Here is a 26,977-nt window from a genome sequence, read left to right as displayed (position 1 = left end):
ATGATTTCACTCATGTGTGGAATTTAAGAAATGAAACAGATAAACAGAGGGGGGGAAAAGAGAGGCAAACCATAAAACAAACTTCATTTTGAGGGTTGATGGAGGGGAGATGGGTGGAGAATGGGCTAGGAGGATGATGGGTTATTAAAGAAGGCACTTGTGATGAGCGTAAGTGATGAACCACTGAATTCTACTCTTGAAACCAAAGGCCATTCATCTCAGAGTATATGTGTAAAATAAAAAAGGAAAAGGCCAAGAACAGATCAATTGGGAATATCAATTTTTAAAGGGTAGTAGAAGACGGGAAGAAAATTGATGAAAGAAATTGTGAGAATACAGATATCCCAGGTAAATGAAAAACTTCTCCCACCACTATCATCTTCTAGACACACCTTTGCCATCATCACTGGAAAAATAAATGAGTGCAGTGGTTGACAGCTTTGGCTCTGAAGTCAGACTTCCTGAGTTCTAATCTTGACTTCGCTACTTCCCACCTTTGTGACCTAGGCAAGCTGCTTTGTCTCTTGATGCCTCGATTTTCCTCATCAATAACATGGGGTTAAAGTAATACTTCCTAAGGTTGTGGGAACAAAGCATATTAATAATTATTAGGAACAAAGAAAAGAGCCTGGCCCAGCTTAAGTACTATAAAAGTATTTCTTGAATAAAAGTGAAATGCTTAGAATTAGTGGCTGACATGTAGAAATCATTTTCAAGTTTTGTACTATAACAATTATTATACAACCCTAGAATATTGGTGTAATAGTGTCTTGAAGTAAAAAAAAAAGAGAACCCTACAACATAAAATTGAATGATGTTGACTGAGTGATATAACAGACTGATAAGCCCTATTAATTTGCACATTTGGTATTAAAAATTGACATGTATTATAAAGATTGTGTGCTTCTTGAATTGGGTGTGATATTGTGAAGCCTCACATGGAATGATATAAGCACTGATAAGTGTTTAGGAAACTTTCCAGGACACACCATTCAAAGGCATATCATCCATACACCATTCCTAAAAGCATTAGGAGGAATACTCTAATAATAAGAGAATTAAACCAATATGAAAAATAAACAGTAGAAAGGATGTGCTTCTCATAATGAGCACTGAGCAATGCACAGAACTGCTGCATCAGTACATTGAAGACCTGAAACTGACATAACATTATGTTAACGATACAGGAATTAAAACTTTTTTAATGAATAAATAAATAAATAGTAGAATACAGTGTATTAAAGAAATGATAGTTCAACTGAAACCACAATGGTTAACAATGTTATTAAAAAAGAAACAGTACAAAAAACTAAGAAGTCAACCCAAACAACTGAAATAAAAACAGCTGAACAGAAAGCATGAACAATAATGGAAATTTACAATTATAATATAAATGACTGGGAATGTTTTAGTCCTTGTGTTGGGTATCAAATTGATGGATGTCCACTAAACAATTATGTTTATAACAACAAAAAAAAAAACCAGTTAAACAAACCTGAGAGAACTAATAAAATTAAAAGTAGAAACCTAGTATTAATAAATTAATAAATTAATATTAATATTTATTTATTAATAAATTAATAAATAAATCCAAGAACTTTGCCTTGGAGAAGACCAAAACATTAAATAGGATCTTTCCAAGGCTAATTAAATAAAGGAGAATATGCAAATACAAGGAGAAAAGGAAGCATAATTACATACTTTATGTTTTTAATTATCAAATAATAATATTATTATTTAGAACTCAATACCTAAATGAGAAAATGCTGATAAAGGAGACTTTATTTTAAAAATGTGTATTATAAAATCTGACCAAAAAATGGTGCAGTTGATGCTCATTAATCACAATAGTTATAAATTCACTGAATTTGTGAATACTGACTCTTCAGCCCTAGGGTAATCCAGGATTAGTTCCTTGCAAGTTTCTGGTCACATTTGTGTCATCAACAGATCAAGACCCAACCTTGTGGTATGTGTGTTTCTTTTTAAAGACCCCTTATTTAATATATATTATTGATTTATTAATGTTGAACTAATACGTCTAACTCATTATTTTCTCCATAAAGCATATCATGGCTTTTCTGTGTTTAGGAACCCCAGAGAGCACCCTAGGACTATGCTTGGGGGCCATTTCAAACAGCTAACTCACCAACAAAAAAACAAAAATGTGGAAAACGTGGCACTAGACTGCAGAAAGTATACTTATTTACAGTACGAGAGCTAAAACAAGAAGGCAGAGCCTTGCCATGTTCCCTCCCAGCTGGGAATATGGGTGTCAAGCAACCCAAATTCTCCACTGTTCTGAGCGTGCCCAAGTCCACGGGCAACCCACAAAGTGCCATGAGGATTGACTTGGGGGTTACGGATAAATGTTGGAAACAGGTGAATTCACAAGCACTGAATTAATAATTAGTGAGGATGGACTGAAAAATGTCAAAATAAATCTATAGCAAAAGAAATGGAAAACTGTCCCACTGGTTTCTGTCTCAATCCCTGCTCCAGTTTCATGGACAAGTTCTTTCAAACCTTCACAAAACAAGCCATTCTCAATACTGTTACATTATTTCAGAGATTTTGAAAGGAAAAACAGTGCAATTTTTGGAAGGTAGCATAACTGAATAGCAAAACCTGAAAGTTCATGTAAACACAAATGCAAAAATTTGAAAATTATGTATATATAAAATCCAGAAATATAGCAAAATGAGATGGGTATAAGCAGTCTAAAGATGGTTAAAAATTAAGTCTTTTAATATGATTCACCAATGAATAAGTTATATGGAAGTCAAATGGTGACCCTAAGAAAACAAAGAACATTTACTAATGTTAAGAATCCATCCTAATAGGGGCACCTGGGTGGCTCAGTGGGTTAAGCCGCTGCCTTCCGCTCAGGTCATGATCCCAGGTCCTGGGTTCAAGCCCCACATCGGGCTTTCTGCTCAGCAGGGAGCCTGCTTCCTCCTCTCTCTCTGCCTGCCTCTCTGCCTACTTGTGATTTCTCTCTGTCAAATAAATAAATAAAATCTTTAAAAAAAAAAAAAAGAATCCATCCTAATAAAAAACAAAACCACCTCAGGACACCTGGGTGACTCAGCTGGTTAAGTGTGGGACTCTTGATTTTGGTGCAGCTCATGATCTCAGGGTCATGAGATCCAACCTCTTATTGGGCTCTGTGCTCACCGCAGAGTCTGCTTGAGATTCTCCCTCTATACCCCACTTCATGTGCATGCTCTCTCTTAAATAAATAAATAAATAAATAAATAAATAAATAAAATCTTTCTTAAAAAAACTCTAAAATAAGAATGAAAAATCTCTTAACACATACACAGTATCTTTCTCAAATCCGCAACTTTAAACCTGTTTCCATGAAAGTCTGGGCCAAGACAGGAATGCTAGAATCATTTATAGTTATTTTATATTGTTTGTGAATACTAGCCAACACAATGAAATCATTAATGATTGTTCTGGGGTTCCTGACATGGTGTAGGATTTTAAATGGAGTTGCGGGCATAGGTATTGTTTATGTGCTAAAGGATATTAGAGATTTTGCTTTGTTTTGTTTCAATTATGATTGAGTCAGTCAGGCCCCCATTTTCTCTTTACTTTTCCCCAAGTTTACCTAATCTTCACACAAATAACATTCTAATAGCCTGTCCTGAAAAGCCAGGACTTCTTCTAAGTATATAGGGGACTGCTCCTTCCAGCACTAGTTGGGATTCCTGCCATACAGAGAAAAGCTCAAAGACATTATACTGTCCATCTCCAGGTAGGAAGGGGCACTGGCCATGCCTACCCTTCTCAACGGTGAGACTGAGTGTGTCACTGACTTGACAACCACAAGAGGGACCAAAGAAGAGCTGTGGTCCGACCCCAACTCTGTTCCAGCAAAGTAAATAGTTGGGGATGTAGAATCCGTCTAGACTGAGTGTCTGTGTGATGACTTTCTGTTTTCATTCCCATAGTTAGTCATATCCCTTAATCTTTCATGGAATGGGACTAAAATAGCTGAAGGTGGGGGCTTCTGTCCATAAGAGTCATGGACATCCCCATGAAATTATGATACTAGTCCTTCTTTGTCCCTGGGTTTTATTTATCATGATGACAATTATCAATTTTCTAACTTGCAGAATGGGTAGGAACATGACTTGTAACCTGTGATTTACTAAAGCTTCATCAGGTTTTTGACAGTTACTATTTTTCCTTCTCTGGAATTTAGAGAACTTACACTTGGATGAGGGGAAGGTGAATTCTGTGGTGTTCATGACCCCAAACCCCAGGCCCACATCTTTGTCTTTATGCTTCTTTTTTTCTTCCAGGCTGAAGTGGCCTGGGGATCTGGGTTGCAGTTTGGGGACTTGCTTGGGATTCGAAGGTGAGTGAAATATAAACTTGGAAGGAAATTAGAGGTCAACTCTAAAAATTAAAGAATAACAGAACAAAGTGAAGAAAGACAGGATAAGTAAGGAAGAAAGGAAAGAAAGGAGGAATGGAGGGAGAAAAATGGGGAGGGAGGGGAGAAGGAGAAAGAAAATCATTGCCTGAGCTGGGACAAGACAAGACGGGAGACATTACTGATTATTCTACTCGTAAGATTAAGAAATGCTCATGACTTTATTTTAGATTCATTCCGTACCATGGTCACCTTCCCTTAAGAATTGCAAGTTTGGGGACACATAGGTGGCTCAGCCGGTTAAGCATCTGTCTTTAGCTGAAGTCACCATCCCAGGTTCCTGGAATTGAGCCCCATGTTGGGAACACCTGCTCAGCGGGGAGCCTGCTTCTCCCTCTTCCCCTCCCCCTGCTTGTGCTGCCCTCCTTTGTCAAATACATAAAATCTTAAAAAAAAAAAAAAAAAAAAAAGAATTGCAAGTGTTTTCAAGGCTGAAGTGAGTTTTAAGAAAGGAGAGGCTCTCACCCTGCCGAGTACACATGTGACGACGTCTCCTTCGCAACAGGCCTGATGTAGATTTTGTGTATCCACAGCCAGCCTGGCAATTTCAGAGAAGTTACCTTCTGGTAGTTTTTTAGTCAGCAGAACCAATTCCCTGAAAAGAAAAGTAAGTACTTCTTTAACCATATTTTGAATTCAAACCTTTCTAAAATCAGTTCTAGTTCATTGGGTAACCAAAATAATAGAAACGCATTTGCAGATGTAGGAGAAAGAGAGTATATTTTAAATGCCTCCTATTTCTTCGAGGATAACACTCAGAGCCACACCAAGATCTAAATCACAAAACAAATGCCATTCAATTCATAATTATGCAAAATATTCAAACTTTTCAATATTGAAATGATCACTTAATGAAGCTGAGTTGTTTTAATGGGTAATTTGAAAATTTATCTGACCTGACTCTCCAAGTAAAATTCTTCATCATAAAGACAATAATTCTAAGAGTCTTGGGTCTCCCTCGCTTCTCCCATTGACAACCGAACAACATCCTCCAAATTTCTCCAACAATAAGGAAAACGGGCCTGCCTTATAAACAGTGCGAAGCTTCCATCCAGCCCAGTGCTGTCCCAGACTGGGCAAGAAGGTGACAGAAGGAAGGACACATCCCTTCACAGGCAAACTTGGACAGAAATATAATCTGGGCCAGGAAAGAGGCACACTGAGTAACATCAAATTCTCCTCATTCCACATTCTTCCAGCCCTATGCAAAAAACACCACTAGGTTTGTCTGTTCTGCATAACATGGGGAGCCAAAACCTTTCCTACCTTCCCAGAGAAAAGAATACACTTGGTCTGCGAGCCTTTGTCATGTGGAACAATTAAGTGCTTACATATTCATGTACAGAATCTTTTGTGCACTAACACAGAGATTAGGGATCTGAGCAGATGGGAGAAACTGAGGCAGGAGACATTGGGTAGAGATGAGGATTGTGCGGTTTCAAGCCCAGAGATGTGTGCCCTGTTGAGCAGGCAGGTAGCATTCGTGTGCAGAAAGGAACCAGGTTTGCATTGAGAGATATTATTAAATGAAAGAAAAATGATTTTTCAAATGAGTTTGATCAAATGGGGTGACCCAACAGCCGCAGGGTTCACGTCTCTCAATCAGTAACTTACACTGCTTTTGCTACTTGGTGCTTGAACTTAATCCCAATTTCACACAAATGGTGATGCCTCAAAGATATTTCTTTAACGTATTTTTTGATGGGTTCTAGCTGTAATTAGAAAAACAACTCATCAAAGAAATGTGGTTGTAACAGAAAAATCACTCTTGTCATTAGTAAACAAGAAAGAAAAATAAAAATTGTTTATCCCCTCAAAATTAGAAAATCTTTATTTCTTATTTTAAAGAGACCAAATGCAAAAGCACAATGTGGTTTGTTTTGTTTGTTTCTTTGTTTTATAAAATAGCATCTTACTTCCCAGAGACCACTTCCTCTAAAACCTCAAATTTTTGGAATAAAAATACATGAAATCGAGGAAACAAAAGTCCAGAGAGCCACAAGAATAAATTTCAATGATATCTTACAGTTGTATTTGTTTTTATTCAAGTTACTAGCTGTCATCTTGGACATGTTTTCTATTGCTTATCTACAATACATGCTCCAGTTTTGCGAAATACATTAGTGAAGTCACCCTCCCCCAATATAGTCATAGTTTTTAATCCAGGATTTTTACTTTGGAAACTATTGTGAATAAATTCTTCTACATAAATAAAAACATAATTATGCAAAAAGAAGAACATGCATGTTTTGTTATGATGGCAAAATTTTGGAGACAAATAAAATGTCTCAATAGAGTGATGGTAAAATAAATAATAGCACATTAATTCTGACAAGTTGTATACTTCCAATAAAAAGTAGGCATGTTTAAATCTCGAATCAAAACTATATATTCAGTGTGATCACGAAAATGTACAAAATAAAATCTGTGAATGGAAAAATGAATAAAAGGAAATACACTAAAATTGGTATCTCTGTGTACTGGGAATATTAGTAATATTTTAAAATCTCGGAACAGCTCTATATTTTGACTTAAAACTCTATAATGACCATAGGTTATTTTTACTTTGGCTAATTGTACCTTACAGTGCTATTTTTAAGAATAAGTCAAAAAATATATACAAAGGCAATATTCAAACCACAAAACTAGCACAATAATTAAATTTTAATTTAGTAATTATTATTAATATACCTAATTATATTTTATAATTAATTAAATATAATTATTACTTTAATCCTGATTTTGTTATAGTATACTCATTTAAAATCTAGTACAAACAAGTTGTCTACTTCTTCAAGAGCCTCTGAAGACTTAACTCATAAACCACGTTCTCTGATCATAGGCACAATTTTTATACACTTGGTTATGTTATTTTCTCTGAGAAAGAAGCAAGAACTATTAGGAATAGGCATCCTGGAAGCAGCAATACTGTAGAGATCATAAAGTTGGGTAGGAGAGGGAAGAACTCTTGGCTAACTTTATAAGGGCATATTATACATTAAGGGAAATTCTCCACTGAGAAGGGTTGAGAATAAGAAAACTTTGTAACTTAAAAGAGTAAGCACAAGTTACTTTAAAAAAAGTTAACCTTCACAAAGAGTTTCATTCTTCAGAAGTGTGAAGTAATGAGATATAAGTCAGCATGATCATTTGTTTTTCTGTTTTTAATTAACACAAACCTAAAAGGAAAAAAAAAAAAAAGACTCTCCTGCTTAGGAATTCAGAATTGACTTCTGAAGCAGTCACCAGGGGACAAATGGAGAGGGAGGTTATATATCTATATATATACACACACATATATAATAATGATATCTTTAATGATAATAGCTATAATTATTGAGTACTGAGCATATGCCAGAAGCTCTTTAGATACATTAATTTCTTACTCAAGGTAGATGCTGAGGACCTCAATAGGAAAAATAGGTTTGGAGGAATAGAGAAATAGGGGTTTTGGAGAATATGAGATAAATCTGCACTGAGAAGATCAAAGAAAACAGTATTTAGTTTTGAGGGCTTTGCATTTAGTCTTGAGGGATTCATCAAAATGATCATCAAACTACTACTCATTTCAGGACAACCTTTGGAAAATTCACCTGGTGCCCTCTCTAAAAATGGTCATTTTATGTTGGTATTTAAAACCTTTAATGAACATGCATGAAAAGTACTTTAATCATAGAACTAATCACTGATTTATGTCTCTTCAGTGAAAGAGAAAAGGCTACATGGTTAAAGTTAAATGTGATAGATTGTATTTTCCAAAGACGGCTGAAGCTATAGTTTCTATCTTCTTACAATGAGACTTCGACAATCTTCCCATCAAGAAGCATAGTATATATACTAACCCTTTCCAACCAGTGAGGTTTTATAGTGTTTTTTTTAAGATTTTATTTATTTATTTGACAGACAGAGATCACAAGGAGGCAGAGAGGCAGGCAGAGAGAGAGAGGAGGAAGCAGGCTCCCTGCTGAGGAGAGATCCCGATGCGGGGCTCCATCCCAGGACCCTGAGATCACCACCCAGGTGCCCCATGGTTTTATAGTGTTTCAACCAACAGCCTGTGACAGAAGTAATTTCTGAGGCTAGCTCATAAAAAGGCCATAAAACTAGAATGCATTCTTGAAGACTTTGGCCATACGTAAGCAATCCAGCTGCCCTGAAGCTACCATGCTGTGAGGAAGCCCAAGCTATAGCCAAGGCAGAGAGACCACATGGAGAGGCCCTGAGATTCTATGAGAAGAAAGCAATGTTGAACTAGCCCCCAGGAGCTTCAGTCCCCCAGAGTCCTAGAGCCAGCCATTATCTGACTGCAACCACAAGAAAGAGCATGAGCCAGAACTACCCAGATGAGCCCTTCCTGAACTCCTGACCCACGGAAATCATGAGAGCTAGTGAAATGATTGTTGTTGGCTTGAATTAATAAATTTTGGGGTGTTTTGATATGCAACAATAATAACTTGAATATTAGATATATATGATGAAGTAATGTCTATGCTAAATCACACTTTTCAAATTATAATAACAATATGAATTGCCTCAGTATCTCATTACAATAACGTCTTATTTAGTAGGTCTGGAGAAGAGCCTCAGATTCTGCATTTCCAATGCTCTCCATGGCCTGTGCTGTTACAGGTCCACAGTCCATACTCTGCAGAGCAAGATTCTAAATAACAGTTGACATATGAATATTTTACCTTTATCTGGAGGCATTCAGTTTTATTTCTTTCTTGACAGCATGACTGGGTAGCTGTTTCATAGCAAGCAGACATAGTCAGAATTGTGGGTCCGTACACGAACGGATGCTTTCGAGACGTTTCATAAATGTACCTGTAATTTGGCAAATACATAGTTGTGTAATTTAGAATTCAAGAACATGTGCCAACATTGTTTCTTCATCCAGTTTTGTGGACCTGAACTTCTAGAATCTCATGGTAAAAGAGATGGGGTAGCGTGATACGTAAACACATCGCACGCTCATGTCACTCTGAACAGATCACTGTGTAGTCAGACGTTCACTGAATGCCCATGAAGTGAACAACCCTAACTTCCAGGCTGGTAGGGAAAGAAAAAGTAACTAAAACTTGTCCTTTCTACATAAGAAAGGAAGTTCAGTAGTCCAATCTGAATTATAAACACGGGATTGTGCAGCGGGTGCAGGAGGATAAAATTTAGAAGCTATTAGGGGAGAGGATGATCTCCTCTCAAGAACATCCAGAAGTTTTTTCTAGAACTTCTGTCATTGTTCTCCAAGATGTGCCCCTCAATATTTTGGTCTGAGACTAAGTCCTCTGTCTTTCTTTTCCTCTCTAGTTCATTCATTCCTCACACTCATAGAGCCTAGACATCAGGTCTGCCTTTCACTTATAATACATATTTCCTCCTACTTTTGCAAAGCTTGCTCAAAATACCCCACAGACCCACATGCAAAAATACTGAACAAGATGACATTACAGGCAAAAACTGGCTCAAGGCTCACAGAAACCCATTTTCTTTTCCTGTGGGCACAGGGACACTCCTTTTCCAGACTCCCCTGCAGTTAGGTTGAGAACATGTTACTGAGTTCTGGATGATAAAATGTCCTGAATGAATGAATGTCCTCCACACCACTTTGAGGTGTGGCTATTAATGTCTCTGCACATTTCCTGCTCTTTTTCTGTTTCTCAGTGACCTGGGAAACACAGGTTCCAGATAATACAGAGATGGGAACATCCTGCAATCTCGAGTTACCCCTTGGAGGAGAATTGTCAGGAGCTGAGGCCAGTTAGAGAGCGATGAGAGGCCAAGTGTCAGAGTAGCCAATGAAAACAAAATGAAAGAAACACTCAAGACTTTAGTCACTTACTAGGATAATATGAGCAAGAGGTTAAACTGGAGAGAGTGTCGACTGCCCACCCTCTCCCCCTGTCCACTTGCCCCCCAGGGTCCTGACCAGCTGAGGACCCAGTAGAGCACTACAGACTTGGGGATGGCTTCCTCCTGAAGGTTCCCACACAAAAGGCTCCTGTGGTTTCAAGGACCCTGGGGCAGGGGGAAGGAGAGGGGAAAAGGCCAGGAGTGGGAAAGCCCTGAGTGCTGAGCCAAAGTGCATAGAAGTATGTCCAAGCTTCTCCCTCCATTCCCCCAATTAGGAAGTCTCAGCAGAGGCCCCTGGGCTAGGAATGAAGCTATGCACGAAAACATGGTGGGTATCGGGGGAGGACTGAGCCCTTGATGAAGCTCCTTCAGAGACTGACATGTGTTTTGCCCCATTCTGCTGTGGGAAGGGCAGCTTGCCCCACGGAGGCCTGTCATCCATAATTGCCTATTGTCAGGCCTGGGAAAAAAAAATCATGCCCAGGATTCAACGAGGAGCCAGACTCTTCAAGAGTCACCAAAGGGAATGACCCAATTTAGACTATGATATGAAAAAGAAATAAATCTTTACTGAATTCAGCCAAAATTTAGGATTTTAGGATTTATTCACAAATTTAGGATTTCCTTGCAACCGCAGCATAGCTTAGTCCATCCTAATGATCATAGTACTATCCCTAATGCAAGTTTAATATGTAGTATTTGTAAAGTAGGCCAATATTACCAGAAAAATGGTGACCTCAGAAAATCAGGTTTTCAACACTGAAAGGATAATGGAGGAATTGATAGAATAGGGACTTGGTTCATGTTTTAACTTTCCCCCACTCCCCTGTTCCTTGGACAATACATACAATACATATCTGTATGCCTGCTCCTTTGGGACCTAACTCCAAGTCCTTTCGGGATCCCAGAGAAGGATACAGGTGCAGAAACCACTGAATTCAAAAGAAAAATTGTTACTATCGCCTTCCCTGGAACAATTAAATTATATCTCATGACAAATAGCCAAGAAATGTTAAAAATATTTTAATAGAAATCCCTGAGTGCTGCAGAGTCTAAAAGAGAAAATCCCATCTATGAAGGTGACTAGAGTTTCTGGGGTCAATACCCATATGTGACTTCATCAGAAGAGTATTTCTTGCTACTCTCTGACCAGATAGGGAATGGTGGTGCCATAACAAAAGACAAGAGATTTGCAGAAGACCTGAAGCACTAACCAAACATTAACAGAGACTTTATCTAACAACTAGTGTGTAGCAATCCTGTGGTAACATTTCCTTTCGGTTAAAAGTACAAAATATTTTCTTGTGGGTGGATGACCACTGAGGTGGTGGCCATTAGAGTTGTTTATCAGAGATTTCCAACTCCCCTCCCTTCAGGCAAATGGTAGGATTGCGCATTCGCACCCCTCCTCGTGAGGTGAGGTCTGACAGTGTGACTTGCTGGTTAATGATGTATGAGAAGATATGATGAATGTTGTTTCTAAACAAGCTTAAGAAGCAGTGCATGATTTACTAGTGTCCCCTTCCCTTGCCATAGTAATCAAAGAAGCAAGGGTTGAGATGGTGTCTTTGTCAACCTAAGTCCCTAAGTGACGATGATAAGGAGACCTCCTATACTACAGTCTATGCTGGACAGATAGCACGAGTGGGAGAAGAAAAAAAAAAAAAAACTTTTGTTATATTGAGCTGCTTAAATTAGAGGTTATTTGCTATCACACTAAAGTTCGCTTATCCTGGGATTATTACTTTTGCTTTTTAAAAAACCTATAAAGGAGGGGCGCCTGGGTGGCTCAGTGGGTTAAGCCTCTGCCTTCAGCTCAGGTCATGATCCCAGGGTCCTGGGATCAAGCCCTACATCGGGCTCTCTGCTCTGCAGGGAGCCTGCTTCCTCCTCTCTCTCTCTGCCTGCCTCTGTGCCTACTTGTGATCTCTGTCTGTCAAATAAATAAATAAAATCTTTAAAAAAAAAATTAAAAACCTATAAAGGAATAAGATAGAATGGGAAAAAAGAAATTTTTAAATTAAAACCTATAAAGGAAAAAATCATCCACAATTGATGGAGGGAAAAGAACGACCAAATAATGGAACTGAACATCATTCATTAACACGACTTAGAAAAGTAGGTCTGTACTTCCCAAAAAAAGCTGCTCTTCATTCTCACCAAAGGGCCCCAAACCCCTGGAAGTTTAGTCAGCAGGCTTTTATCCGCATAGTTTCTCAAGCCCAACTTGTAGAAACAGAACAGAACAGCAGAACTGATACTATCAACATACACCTGCCTCCCAACATAAGGCAAAATTCTTGGTCAATATGAAATTTCACCAAAGCCATTCAATACCTCTGTTCTTTATTGTGTATGCTGAATTAAGAGTTAATTTTTGTGCTATAGTAACAGTTTCCTTAGAAGATATTCAATATGATCTAATCTAATTTCAAATCTCGAAAGTTTAACTTTGTATAAGGAAAAGCTTTCTGATAATTAGAGCCATTTAAAAAATGGACTGTCCCTATTGTAAGGTAACATAGGGTCATGCTTGATTGAAAGTCGGGTTCTGGGGCGCCTGGGTGGCTCAGTGGGTTAAGCCGCTGCTTTCAGCTCAGGTCATGATCTCAGGGTCCTGGGATCGAGTCCCGCATCGGGCTCTCTGCTCAGCGGGGAGCCTGCTTCCCCCTCTCTCTCTCTCTCTCTCTCTGCCTGCCTCTCTGTCTACTTGTGATCTCTCTCTGTCAAATAAACAAATAAAATCTTTAAAAAAAAAAAAGAAAGTCGGGTTCTATAGTCAGACATACAATAGAGCTTACAATAATTAAAACTGCTATTGAAGATTCCTTAGATAATCCAAAGGTACAGTAACAATGTCTTTTTTTAAAGATTTTATTTATTTGTTTGACAGAGATCACAAGTAGGCAGAGAGGCAGGCAGAGATAAAGGGGGAGGCAGTCTCCCTGCCAAGCAGAGACCCCAATGCGGGGCTCCATCCCAGGACCCCGGGATCATGACCTGAGCTGAAGGCAGAGAGCCCAACCCACTGAGCCACCCAGGCGCCCCAGTAACTATGGTTTTATGTGTTTGTAGACTCTGCTTTCTTTTGAAACATCTGAAAGAAACTGACCTCTCCTCCCAGCTCTGATATATGTTACTGTTTCCTTGGTTGAGAATTAAATGAGGTTGTTGCCTTATAATTATGAGACAAGTAATGAGAAAATATTTATAGTTGACTGCATGTAAGTGAAGATTAGCATTTAAAATAACTCCCTAATATTGACTTCATTGTAAATATTCCAGAAGAGATGAGATTCACTGCCTGAGTATTGGTTAGATTTTATAATCTCTGAATGTTCAATCCAAACCTGATTTTACAATTCTCCTTTAGAGCAGCAATGTAGCGAATAGGTAGCTGGGTCCTATTTCCGTTCCCATTTGGTTGCCCCTATGTCAGGCAAGTTGGAACCTGCCCAATTCCCATCCCTTAGTCCTCTCTTTTCTTTTTCTTTTCTTTTTTTTTTAAGATTTATTTATTTATTTGAAAGAGAGAGAGAGAGAGAGAAAGGGAGAGGGCACACAGATGTGCACGCACACACACACTCACACATGCATGCATGCACAAGCAGGGGGGAGGGGCAGAGAGTCTTAAGCAGACTCCACTCTGACCGCAGAACCCAACACTGGGCTTGATCTCCAGACCCTGAGATCATGACGTGAACTGAAACCGAGAGTTGGACATTTAACCAACTGTGCTAGCAGGTACCCCAGTCCTTTCTACCTAAGTGGCAAGGGCCAATTAATTTCCTCTTGAAGGCTCAGCAATGTCTGGAGCAATTCTGCCCCTACACGGGTGAATGAAAGGAGTTTACATATTCAGCATGAAGTCACCCTCTCTGCTCACTCATCTCTGGTTTAAAGTTTCATGTCTAAAACCTGAAATCAAATCACTACCATGCTCCTTGCCCTCTAGAACCAGCAATCAGATCTTTGCCTTATTCCCATTGTCTGAGCCTGTCTTGATAAGATGGCTAGAATTGCCTTTCTTGAGAACTGAAGCTTTTTGTTTCTCTTAGCATTTCTACCTCTCTAGCATTGGTTTCCTGCCTCTACACCGAAGCCACTTGCTCACACCTCTTTACAAGTAAACCTCTGTGCTCCCCAAGAAAACAAAACAGAAGCTTGCCTACCCATTTGCTATAATGCTATCCACTCCAGATGGGAATTATAGAATCAGAATTTATGAGCAGAAAACTCATCTCTGCCGAATCTGCAGTTGTTACCTCTTCCTCTGTTCTCAATGACAGACTCTCTCCATGCCCTATCAGATACCTTCTCTGCTATCCCTTGATGAGTCTCCCAAATGCCAGCCCTTGTCAGAGCTATTACCTGCTCTCTGTCCCCGATACTCTGTTTATTATGCTCTGCTTACTTGCTGAACCATTCAGCATCACTTGCTGCTGGTCTGACTAATCTAACCATTAAGGAGATGGGTCCTTAACACTGTCCTAGTCATTTTTTAAGTTTATTTTTTAATTTTTTTTTGTCCTAGTCACTTTTAATGTTTCCTACACATGGACATTTCCATGTCCTGTCAGGTTCATTGAGATTGTAACTGTCATTCTGAGGGAGCAAAATATATATTGTAGCTCAAATTTTTACCTTAATTCATGTAATAAAGCATTGTGTTCTCAGAGACCCATATATAAAGAAAAGATCTGTCTTCAAAATTGGAAAACACTCTTCTGCAGCGCCTATGACAAGGAGAAATGACTCACCTCTCCTTCACTGACACTTGATTCTCTTCATCCATCTCACAGATCTGCTCAGGATTTGGAATTTGGAATATATCACTGTAACTTGCATCATCTTTTTTGTATAATAGAAAGCACTTGAGTCTTACTTTGTTATTTATATTGCAACAGTCAGAAAACTCCTGTTTGTCAGCCTTTCCTTGGTTATTACAAATGTGCTCTAGGAAGGTAGACATCTGCAGGAGGAAATAATACTTTAAAGGGGAAGCATGTGTGATCTACTTTTCTAGGAAAGTTAAAGAATTATTATCAAGAAAAGGCCACTGAGGACATGCTCTTACAGTCTGTATTTAATAATCCCTGGACATAGTTCTTTCGAGCAAAAGTTTTTTAGGTTTTTAAGTCTAAATTCCCAGATGCTAGACATAGACCAAATGGAATTTATCGTTCTCTCCTTTCCAAAATAATTGTGATTTCAAATTCATTTTCATACAGCTGTTGAGAGGCAGTAAACATAAGCCAAAATTCCAGAGCCTAATGAAATCAAGATCTTTTTGGTAACTATCCACCAAGAAATAAATGAAGTTGAATTTCCTTGCTTCCTATTTGTTTTTAGTTTGGTTTCCATAGGAAGTTATTTTAAGAACTGAACTCTAAGGCAGTGTATATTCAGTGTCAAATGTTCAAATGAAAATGTAATAACTCAGTTAGTTTTCAAATACCTTGGAGTGGCAGTAAGTGTGTGGGATGTGGTAAACCTCAAATAAAATACATGTCCAGATTTAGGGAATAAAGGCAGGAAAAAGCCCATCATTTGAAGTAGAAATAAAAAGGGGTCACTATAAAACAACTAAGATTAGTGACAGGCAGAAGCACTTCATTTCCAATGTGTTTCTAGGAACATCTGCGTGGTACAGTCGGTTAAAACATCTGACTCTGGATTTTGGCTCAGGTCATGACCTCAGGGTCCTGGGATGGAGCCCCACATAAGACACCACACTCAGCCAGGAAATCTGCTAGAGGAGTCTGTCTCCCTCTACCTCTGCCTCTACCCCCCCACTCTCTCTCTCTCTCAAATAAATATATCTTTAAAAAATAAATAAAATGTGTTTCTAATTAGACTGATGGTTTTTCTATGTCTACTAAGAGTCTAGTAAAAGATAGGTAGGTTTTAGCCCCAAGAAGAGGGAATAGTAAAAATAATAATAAACTTACCAATAAAAAAGAAAACTATTGATTTATAGTTTAAAATATTTGGTATGAGACAAGTGATCCAAAAAATATGTAGATTACACAAATATGTTAGTGTTCATGAATAATTTGTTCATCGTAAGATACACATACTTTATGAGACAGAAGTAATCCCCAAGATTTTCTACTAACTAGGGAAAGAGCACATAATAATATTCACTTCTTTCTTCTGTTTCATATAGTCTTAGAAACATTTTAAAATTAGTATTTTGGTTTCCAGGAACATTTATATGAGGATGTCAGACAGTGGTATTCCAGTGGGAGAGGCAGAGCAACCAACTAAAACGAACAAATTGGCCTCTAGGTTGTAATCCGTTCTCTTGAGCATTTGGTTCTCTGAGTCAGATCTCCCAGAGATGAAATGAAGAATTTGGGCTTATAAACTTAAAAGATTATATTTTGAGTGTGATTGATGTCCGTATTGTTGCCTTAAAGTCCTCTACCTAATTCTTCAACATCTCACTTCATAACAACACCTTTTGGTTGGAATTTTAGTTTAAAAAACGAGAGAGAAAGACAAAACATGATTCACCTACCAACTGGTGAGAGCATTCTGATGGTGACTCGTGTGCCTTGAGGATCTTGCACTTGTCTGCACGATCTACCACCTCTTCGACTATGGTTTGTACTTCTTCAAAAGTTAATTTCTGGAGAAACTGAGCCACCATGATGCTGGTGCTGAAACATAACACTTGTGAGAGTGTTAAAGGTGAAATCAAACTCTTCCTCCACCATCATTAGATCACTGCCCCCACTCCCTTCCAAAATGATTGTGATTTCAAATTTCAGAGAAGAGAATATTGATAACAGAACTCACATGTCTTTTAAGTTCTCCTGCAGGTAATTCTGGCTATTAATGTGGTGCAAGGCTGGGAAAAAAAATAAGATTTTATTTGCATGAGAGGATATTTTCAAATTTGAAATCGTCCTTTATAATTCTGTTATCCATATTTATTCACTTATAAATTTCCAGATTTATTTTATTTACCATCAAGAATTAAAATGAATTGCCAGACTATATCTTCACTTGTGTTTCAACTACATTCTGTGATGAATTTCTTCTGTTCAAATATATTGTGTCCTTGAAATCTGGCATTAGCCCACAAAATAGTTGCACATACTTGTGTTGACACACCTGAATTAATTAACATGATTTGGTTATTTAACTCTTTATATTAGAAGTTACTAGCATATCCAAGGAATACTAAAAAAAAATTAGGGGTAATTCATGTAATAAAGCATTGGAAGCAAACATATAAACATTAGCACTTCGCCAGGCTTCATTTGACAAAGACAATATCTCACCCATTTTGGATTTACTCATCAACTTTATCTTTCTTATCACCTCCACTCACCACACACACACACACACACACAGGCACACACACACACACACATGTAAGTTCTCTACTGAAAACAGTATCTTCTTATACTAACCGCTTCTGAAGAACTGAGCAGCTTTCTGTTAAATAAAGAAACCATCATCACATCTGTTACAGGGAAAGGCTTTGGAGCCAGTTACTCTGAGTTCAACTTCTAGCTCTGATTCTGAGTGTGGCCTTAGGAAAACAGCTAAAGCTCTCAAAGTTTTAGTTTATCTACCTAGAAAACATAAATAAATTCTACCACGATGGGTAGTTGTTCGGATTAAATGGAAACATATGAGTGTAGCACCGAACACAGCACCTAGCACCGAATGGGTACTGAAGAATGTAGCTCGTAGTATTATTCCTGCTACAATGAACACAGTTGCTTTATCCAAAATCATTTACCCAGTTTCAAACACAAGTTTGAAATGTATCGTTCCCTCACTGGAGTGGAAATAAGGCTAAAGTGAGATCTTCCTGTGTGTGTTGCCTCAATATATTAGCTCTCTTTCTTCATCCCTTCCACAAACCAGTTTCTAGCAATTTCCAATGACTCTGCTGACAGTGATGAGCATTGAGGAAGACAAGCCATTCCCCATATTTTAGTCTACATTTTAGTAGTCATTATGCCTTATGTCCTGGCACAGGGGATGTGTAGATTATAAACAGGACCCCTACCTGCAGCTAGTAAACTTCTCTGAAGAGTCTGACACTGAACATAGCTGAAGAAAACAAGAAAACATATGGGTCTAAGAGTCTTCATCGTTCCAGATGAAACTTTAAAGAAGGTGCTCTATCATCTCAAAGAATTGAAGAATCCTTTTTATACTCTTTTCAAGTAACAACTATTAATAATTAACCTTTTCCTGGTGAATATTTTTTCCGGGCCAGTACGACCCTGATGAAATTGAAAAAATTCATGACAATGGAGAAATATCGCTACTGGATGGCATTCATTAATGAATACTGGGTTTTAAAATGAGTCATGTCAATCTACTTGTTGTTTTTCCAAGATTATACCATGTAGGACTCGTAGTAATCAATAAGCACCTTTGGTACATATCTCATCTGCTGGGAAAGCCTGTTGACACGGACAAAGTTCTAAAGTGGCAGGAGGGAAGGTAAACATGTACTACCACAGATTCAAATAAATGGTTAAAGCCCTGGTTCCAGTGCGGGCACATTTTCAAGTCCCTGGAAGGGGTGGGGGAGCATGGGCCTGGGGAACAGACCCAAGGAAATGGAACCTAATTTGCTGAGTGTTTATTGTGGGTTTGGTGCTTTATATGATATATTTAGACAACAGTATTCTTATTTCTTGAATAAGAAATTAAGACTCGGGATCATACTAGGTATGACACTGCCCACCGCACTAGGTAGCCACCTAAAAGGGGCACCTGGAAGACTCGAGTTCTGGAAAAGGCCAGGAGCATCTCGTGCAGTCTGCCTAAAGGCCATAAAGCTGCTGACAGCACTGGCGAGGGTGAACTGAGAGCAGTGCCCGGGCAGCCTCTTGGCCCAGTTGCTGTATGAGATTGAGAGCGTCATGGAACTCAAGGGCAGACACAAGGACGATGTGGAGCTGCTGGACCGGCGAGGACATCAGGATGCAACTGTGCAGATGAAGCGCGTCCAGTGAGAAGTGGGAATTGGCAATGAATTTGGGCCTTTTCTTCTATTGAGTCAAGGAATGAACTTTTTCAGTGACCCAGGCCAGGCAACCAGAAATCGCTTTTGAGTGCAGGCAGCTCTTAAGGCTCATTTCTGAGGCAGACCCAGACGACCTGGATTTGCCCTGCCAGGCCAGGGCCCGTCCACAGAGACCTGAGAAGGCAGCCAAAAGCAGCACCTGGGAGCCTCAAGTTCTGGGGAAGTCTGGAAACACACCACGTCGCCTGGTCTGTAGGGTACAGGTGGAGGAGTCTGGACTGCTTTGCAAGGACTCGGCTAACCAGGCGGCAGGAATATTCTTCACTAAGAGACACCTGGGAGACTTGACCAATCAGCCTTGCAAGGGCTGATTCCAGCATGCTGACTGTGGTATCCTCAGGAAGAGACACTTGGGAGTCTGTTTGTTACAGAAGCCTGGGACTTCGGGAAATAGGCAGACCTGAAGCGCTTGGGTTGCCCTGCCATGTTGGAAACAGGAAGAAACTGAAAATTTGAACAGACCAATTACCCCAATGAAATTGAATCAGTAACCACAAACTCCTGAGAAACAGAAGTCCAGGGCCAGATGACGTCACAGGCAAATTCTACCAAACGTTTAAAGAAGAGTTAATATCTATTTGTTTTTGTTTTTCATTTTCTGAGATAATACCTATTTGAAGCAGGAGAGCTAGGTTCTTGTCTCACAGAGTCGAAAAATTAATTGCATGGACAAAAGAGAGTGAGCAAAGCAATCTTATTAAGTAAGGATACAGACAAAGCTCTCAGGAGTGGGAGGGTCCCTCCAGGTTTGTCAACGTAGGCCTCCACCGGCAGGCTTTTATCTCAAATTGACCAGGGAGCTTGTGGCCCTAACATCCTTGTAACATCTTGGCTTGAGTAAGGACTGGCGGTAACGTCTTTAATGGCTTACTTCTACTTTCAGGTCTGGTTATTCTTTGTTGTGCACAATATGACTGCCATAAAAAGACCCCATCTCTGACGCCCAGGCTAAGGTGGTCTGATTTGTACCCTTATCTCTGATTTCACTGTGCCTCAGCATTTCTGGGATTTTTGGTGAGCCTGATCATATGGCCCGCTACCTAGCCCTGCCTGCCCCTTACTCATATTCTCCTCAAACTATTCCAAAAAATAGAAGAAGAAGGGAAACTCTCAAATTCATTCTATGAGGCCAGTATTACACTGATACCAATACCAGATAAAAACACCACAACCATGACAGATTGTGGACTCCGAGAAACAAATAGAGGGTTTCAAAGGGGAAGGGTGTGGGGGGATGGGTTGGCCCAAGTGATGGGTATTAAGGAGGGCACATATTGCATGGAGCACTGGGTGTTATATGTAAACAATGAATCTTGGAACACTACATCAAAAACTAACAATGTGTTGTATGGTGACTAACACAACACGATAAAATTTTTTTAAAGAAACACGATAAAAGAGAAGTATAGGCCAATATCTCTGATGAACATGGATGCCAAAATCATCAACAAAATACTAGCAAACTGAATCCAACAATACATTTAAAAAAAATCATACAACACAATCAAGTGGGATTTATTCCCAGGATTCAAGGGCCGTTTAATGTTTGCAAATCAATCAACATGATATATCACATTAACAAGAGAAAGGATAAAATCCATGCAATCATTACAACAAATGCAGAAAAATCATTTGGCGAACTACAACATTCATTCATGATACAATCCCTCAACAAAGTAGGTTTACAGGGAACATACCTCGTTATAATAAAGGCCTATATCAGGAAAAAGACAAGGATGTCGACTCTCACCACTTTTATTTATTTATTTATTTATACCAGCCACGGCAATCAGACAACAACAACAACAATAATAAATAAATAAATAAATAAATAAATAAATAAATAAAAGCATCCAAATTGGTAAGGAAGCAGTTAAATTTTCACTATTTGCAGATGGTATGCTACTATATCTAGAAAACCTTAAAGACTCCACCAAAAAACCATAGAATTGACAAATGAATTCAGTAAAATCACGTGTTACAAAATCAATGTATAGATATCTCCTACATTTCTATACCCTAATAATGAAGCAGGAGAAAGAGAAATTAAGAAAACAATCCCATTTACAACTGCACCAAAAATAATAAAATACTTAGAGGAAACCTAACCAGAGAGGCAAAAGACCTATGCTCTGAAAACTATAAAACAGTGATGAAACAAATTGAAGATGACACAAAGAAATGGAAAGACATTCTGTGCTCATGGATTAGAAGAGCAAATATTGCTAAAATGTCTATACTATGCAAAACAATCTATACATTTAATGTAATCCCTATTAAACAGCATTTTTCACAGAATTAGAACAAACCATCCCAGAATTTGGATGGAACCACAAAGGATCCCAAATAGTCAAAGCAATCTTGAAAAAGAAAAACAAAATTGGAGTTATCACAATTCCAGAATTCAAGTTATATTACTCAGCTGTAGTAATCAAGACACGATGGGACTGGCACACAAATAGACACATAGATCAATGGAACATAATAGAAAACTCAGAAATGAAAACCACAATTATGTGGTCAATTAATCTTCTACAAAGGATGACAGAATATGCAATGGGAAAAGAGTATCCTTGACAAATGGTGTTGGGAAAATTGGACAGCTGCATGCAAAAGAATGAAACTGGACCACTCTCTTACATCATACACAAAAATGGACTCAAAATGGATTAAAGACCTAAGTATGAGATCTGAAGCCATAAAAATCCTAGAAGAGAGAACAAGCAGTAATTTCTCTAATATCGGCCATCGCAACATTTTTCTAGATATGTCTCCTGAGGCAAGGGAAATAAAAGCAAAAATGAACTATAGGGACTATGTCAAAATAAAAATTTCCTGCATAGTGAAGGAAACAATGAACAAAACTAAAAGGAAACCTACTGAATGGGAGAAGACATTTGCAAATGACCTACCTGACAAAGAGTTAGCACCCAAAATATATAAATAACTGATAAAACTCAAGAACCAAAAAAACAAATAGTCCAATTGAAAAATGGGCAGAAGACATAAACAGACATTTCTCTAAAGAATATATCTAAATAACCAACAGACACATGAAAGTATGCTGAATATCACTCATTATTAGGGAAACGCAAATCAAAACTACAATGAGATCTCACCTCACACCTGTTAGAACAGCGAAAATGAAAAACACAAGAACAACAGGTATTGGCAAAAACGTGGAGGAAAATGAACTCCTATACACTGCTAGTGGAATGCAAACTGGTACAGCCACTGTGGACAACAGTAGGGAGGTTCTTCAAAAAATTAAGAATAGAACTAAACTGTGATCCAGTAATCACACAACTGGGTATTTACCAAAAAATTCAAAAACACTAATTTGAAGAGATAAATGCATCCCTCTGTTTATTGCAACATTATTTACAATAGCCAAACTATGGAAGCAACCTGAGTGTCCATCAACTAATGAATGGATAAAGAAATATGGTGTACACATACGCAATAGAATATTTTTCAGCCATAAAAAAGAATGAAATCTTGCTGCATGAATGGAGCTAGAGTATAATGTTAAGCAAAATAAGTCAGAGAAATATAAATACTGTATGATTTCACTCATGTGGAATTTAAGAAAGAAAACAAAACAAACAAAGGAAAAGAGAGAGAAACCAAGAAACAGACTCTAGGGAACCAGCAGACAGTTACCAGAGGGTGGTGGGAGGCAGATGTGAAACAGGTGAAGGGGTTGAAGATTAAGTTGTCGTGATGAGCACGGAGTACTGTACTGAATTGTTGGATCTCTCTATTGTCTACCGATAGTATAATACTAATATATAATATACTAATATACTAATATATAATACCGATTAGTATAATACCAATATAATAATAAAAACTAATAGAGTACCATATGTTACCTATACTGGAATTAAAATAAAAAACTTGTTTAAAAAAGGATCAATAACGACAAGAGACTCAGGGTCATATAATTTGCTCATGGACTTATGGGGAGAAATCCAGGTTTGACTTTGGATCCCACAGCACTCAAGAGCTAGTACAGGAAACTGAGGTGTCAGCATTCCTGAGCTAGTGTCACCTTCACCTAACACCCAGTTTGGGGGGTTAGGGGAAGAAACGGGTACTTACTGATTAAATAAAAAGTCTAAGAAAAATGTGAAAGCCAAAGTTTGGGAAATGTTTTGGAGATCACAGGTTACTACTTGAACAATTCCCATCCTGAGTTTCCTTATTTATATATGGAGGGTATGGACCAGATAATATCTAAGACTGACAGTCCATCGTGTGATTGTGCTACCCATATATTCTTATTTCTGGTTTCCTAGGCAAAAAAAAAAATAATAATAATAATAATATATATATTTATATACTGTATATTTATTTTTATTTAATATTAATCAATTAATTAATTAATTACTACATATGTATAGCAAGTGAGAAAGATTTATCTACCTGAAAAATAATGATAAATCTGTTCTTATTTAGCTTTGGGACATGTTGGCTAATGATAAAGAATATAGATCATGTGTGATGGAAAACTAGGGTCAGCAAATCAAAAATTATCTTTGGCAGGTTTTCATTTCTTTTTTAGGTCCTCTAGACAGTGCTAATGCTCAGCAGCTCTTACGTTGCATATTCTTAGAGCTGTGCCCTTGAGCTCTTACTCTGAGCCTCCTAGGACAATTAGAACTGGACCTATTACTCTAGGGATGGCCAACATTTCGGATGAGAGATGCCAGACTGTCACCCACTGCAGATATTACTAAGTGATCACTGCTCTCTTTTCACCACTCAGTGCCACAAGAAGGCCACTATTAATTTATTGGAGATGATACTTTAAAAAAAAAAAAGGAACCATTGCATGTGTGCTGAAATAATTCCTCTTTTTATTAAAATAATGGACAAAATGTACATCCTATTTGAATTCTCATCTCAGAGTAAAAGATTCTTGGAAACATAAAATGATGTTAAGTCCTTTATCAGTGACTGAAGGCAGAATTTCAGACCAGAGGAAAAACAAGTAGTGAGGAAAAGGCAAGGGGATGAGTTTCCTGATAAGCAAAGGCAAGTGGATAGGTTTCCTGATAAGACTAGAAAGACAGCACAGAATTTGTTCCCTACAAGAGTGAAATCTTTACCCTGACCTTTAAGATGAAAAATGGAAGGTATACAAGACACAGTGATGATGTTTAATGAATATTATTTCACCACAAACCAAATTCTTATCTGAGTCATAGAAACAGAGTTGGAAGGAACCTTAGAAAGACCAGGACTGGATTCCTGGATCCCACAGAAAACCTGAATGGGGATTGCTCATGCCTGTGCAATTTCGACACTCATTACTGTACCATGAGGCCCACCCCACTTAGAATTATCGCTAATACTAGAAAATTCTTCTTGCACTGAATTCTGGTATGGTCTAGTCACTGGTTTGAGTTCTAAGCAATACAGTGTGATGTGCCCTCATTCTAAATCCTCTCTTTTGAGGCAAAATACATCTTTTTAATAAACCATTCCTCCCCTTCCTTTTCCCACATCAAGTTGGTTACATGCTTTTTAATAGTATGTTCTCTGGAATATCAGTAGAGAGTTGTAGGGTAAGTTCCTCTGTGATTATAGAGTCTTATAATTAGAGGCTATTAATAAGTATCTAGCATTTACCTGAGTGAGTGTGCAAATTGAGGCCATGGAAAGGGAGGGATGAAGTCAATGGCAGTTCATAAATGACACTTGAAGAAAGGGTGTTGGGCACCTGGGTGGCACAGTCAGTTAAGCATCTGACTACAGCTCAGGTCATGATCTCAGGGTCCTGAGATTGAACCCCACATCGGGCTCCCTGCTCAGCAAGTACTCTGCTTCTCTCTCTCCCTCTGTGCTCTCTCTCTCTCTCGCTCTCTCTTGCTCTCTCTCAAGTAAATAAATAAAATCATTTTTTTAAAAAGGTTTTTATTGTCTCCCTGTACAATATGGGACTGATTTCATTTTAACCCAGCAGGCTCCTGGGCCTCTGGTTTCATATCTGTTGTGTCTAGCCCAGTATTGGACATGTAGCTGAATTCACTATTAGGTACAAAACTGAATTACCTAACTGGGAGCTGATTCACTTCTGTTTGTTAAACTTACTATCCAATATCTAAGTGAAACTTTCTTCCTGTTCTCCTCATTAGTAAATGGAAATGTTTGGCAAAATGGCAAAAGGACAAAATAACTTCCCAAAATAAACATCTATTACCTGCTGGCCATGGCATTGGGTACTTTGTATAGTCATTCAATGCATTTCTCTAAAGCCTTTGTGAAGTGGAGATTATTCTCCCACGTTATACAAAGAAATGAAGGTCTTGGATTATAGGGAACTTGTCAGAGGCCGTACAGGAAGTTACCGGCAGCAGGAATTTGATGCCCCACCCCCGCCGGTACTTCCCCTACAACTTCGGCTTAGATTGTAGTGCCTGTGTGCTCCCACAGCAGGGGAATTCTTCTATCCTTATGACATAATATGTGATTGCTTGTTTACTATCCTTCCCCCTGCCATGGGGAGCCATCTCTGATCGCCTCATATTCGTATGTGCAGTGTCTGACACACAGTAGGAGTCTAATAATAAATATTTGTTGATGAAATAAATGAAAATCCCAAAGACTACACCATAAATGCTGTGCTAAAAGAACTCTGTAATTATTCCCATGCATTATCTCTTAAATGGTCATCATCTTCCATTCCAGACATTGAAGCACTAAAAACTTTGAAAGTTTAGAAAATAGTCAGCATAATCGGGCCACAAGTCCATGACCAACCTTCATTTCCCGGCTTCCCAGTTCCCCCAGCTCCCTCTCCCTAGACATCACCAACAAGCACTTACATCTCCGATATTAACAGCAATCCCGGCTTGGAAGAGTAAGACAAAAGAGCCATTGTCACTGATGCCTTCAGTGCTCCTCCCTCTCTATGAATGACATCCAATATCCACCCTAGGACATAGGGTGTACAGAGGTCAAGAATACTGTTCTGGGATTAGAGGAGTCAAATGCAAACTTTGGTTCTGCCGCTTACCAGTTGTATGACATGGAACAGATGACTCTACAAACAGTGCCCTGCTTGTAAAATGGGAATTAAAATGAGATCTACTTCAAGGGCACCTGGGCGGCACAGTCAGTTAAGTATCCGACTCTTGGTTTTGGTTCAGGCCAAGATCTTGGGGTCATGGGATCAAGCCCCTCGTTGGGCTCTGTGCTCAGCGGAGTGTCTGCTTGAGGATTCTCCTGGACTCTCTTTCTCCCTCTCCCTCTACCCCTCCCACCTGTGCTCACTCTCTCTCTCTCAAATAAATAAATAAATATTGTTAAGGTGAGGTATCTACTTCATACAGTTGTTAGAGAAAAGTACTTCGAATGATGTTTTGTACATTGAAAACATTCGGTGGCAGTGGGGGATGCTGGGAGCAGCCGCAGCAGGAGGGCTGCCCGGCCTCAGCTCCCAGTACCCTTTCCAGCAGCAGCAAGAACAAGCATCTGTGAGGGGTCTGCCCACACCACTGCTGCTCCCCAGCTCCGCCCTCCCTGGAGCAGTGTACATCTGCCAAGGAACTCATGGTGCTGACGGGACAAATACATCCTGATTGACTGATTTGGTGATCAAGCTGACG

At 38.8% G+C, this 26,977-nt stretch overlaps 1 protein-coding gene across 2 annotated transcripts in view; it reads right to left on the bottom strand.

Moving 5' to 3' along the window:
- The window catches only part of LOC125094402 (alpha-fetoprotein-like), a 44,839-nt gene extending 26,388 nt beyond the window's left edge, over window positions 1-18,451 (bottom strand). Inside the window, exons 1-8 of one of the 2 annotated variants that reach the window (XM_047719987.1) lie at window positions 18,330-18,414; window positions 17,722-17,886; window positions 17,102-17,153; window positions 16,821-16,962; window positions 15,058-15,269; window positions 9,139-9,271; window positions 6,062-6,159; window positions 4,913-5,042 (exon numbers count right to left, since the gene is read on the bottom strand). In XM_047719987.1, the coding sequence (XP_047575943.1) occupies window positions 4,913-5,042; window positions 6,062-6,159; window positions 9,139-9,271; window positions 15,058-15,269; window positions 16,821-16,952 (705 nt within the window). In that variant the 5' untranslated portion in view covers window positions 16,953-16,962; window positions 17,102-17,153; window positions 17,722-17,886; window positions 18,330-18,414. Of the gene's footprint in view, window positions 1-4,912; window positions 5,043-6,061; window positions 6,160-9,138; window positions 9,272-15,057; window positions 15,270-16,820; window positions 16,963-17,101; window positions 17,154-17,721; window positions 17,887-18,329 lie in introns of both variants that reach the window. The other variant, XM_047719986.1, reaches the window with a different exon arrangement.
- Between the last annotated feature and the right edge of the window lie 8,526 nt (window positions 18,452-26,977).

The sequence above is a fragment of the Lutra lutra genome, chromosome 2, assembly GCF_902655055.1.
Source record: "Lutra lutra chromosome 2, mLutLut1.2, whole genome shotgun sequence".
In the NCBI taxonomy this organism is placed as follows: domain Eukaryota; kingdom Metazoa; phylum Chordata; class Mammalia; order Carnivora; family Mustelidae; genus Lutra; species Lutra lutra.
Note: the sequence above shows the minus strand (reverse complement) of the source record. Positions and strands in the feature narration are given on the sequence as shown.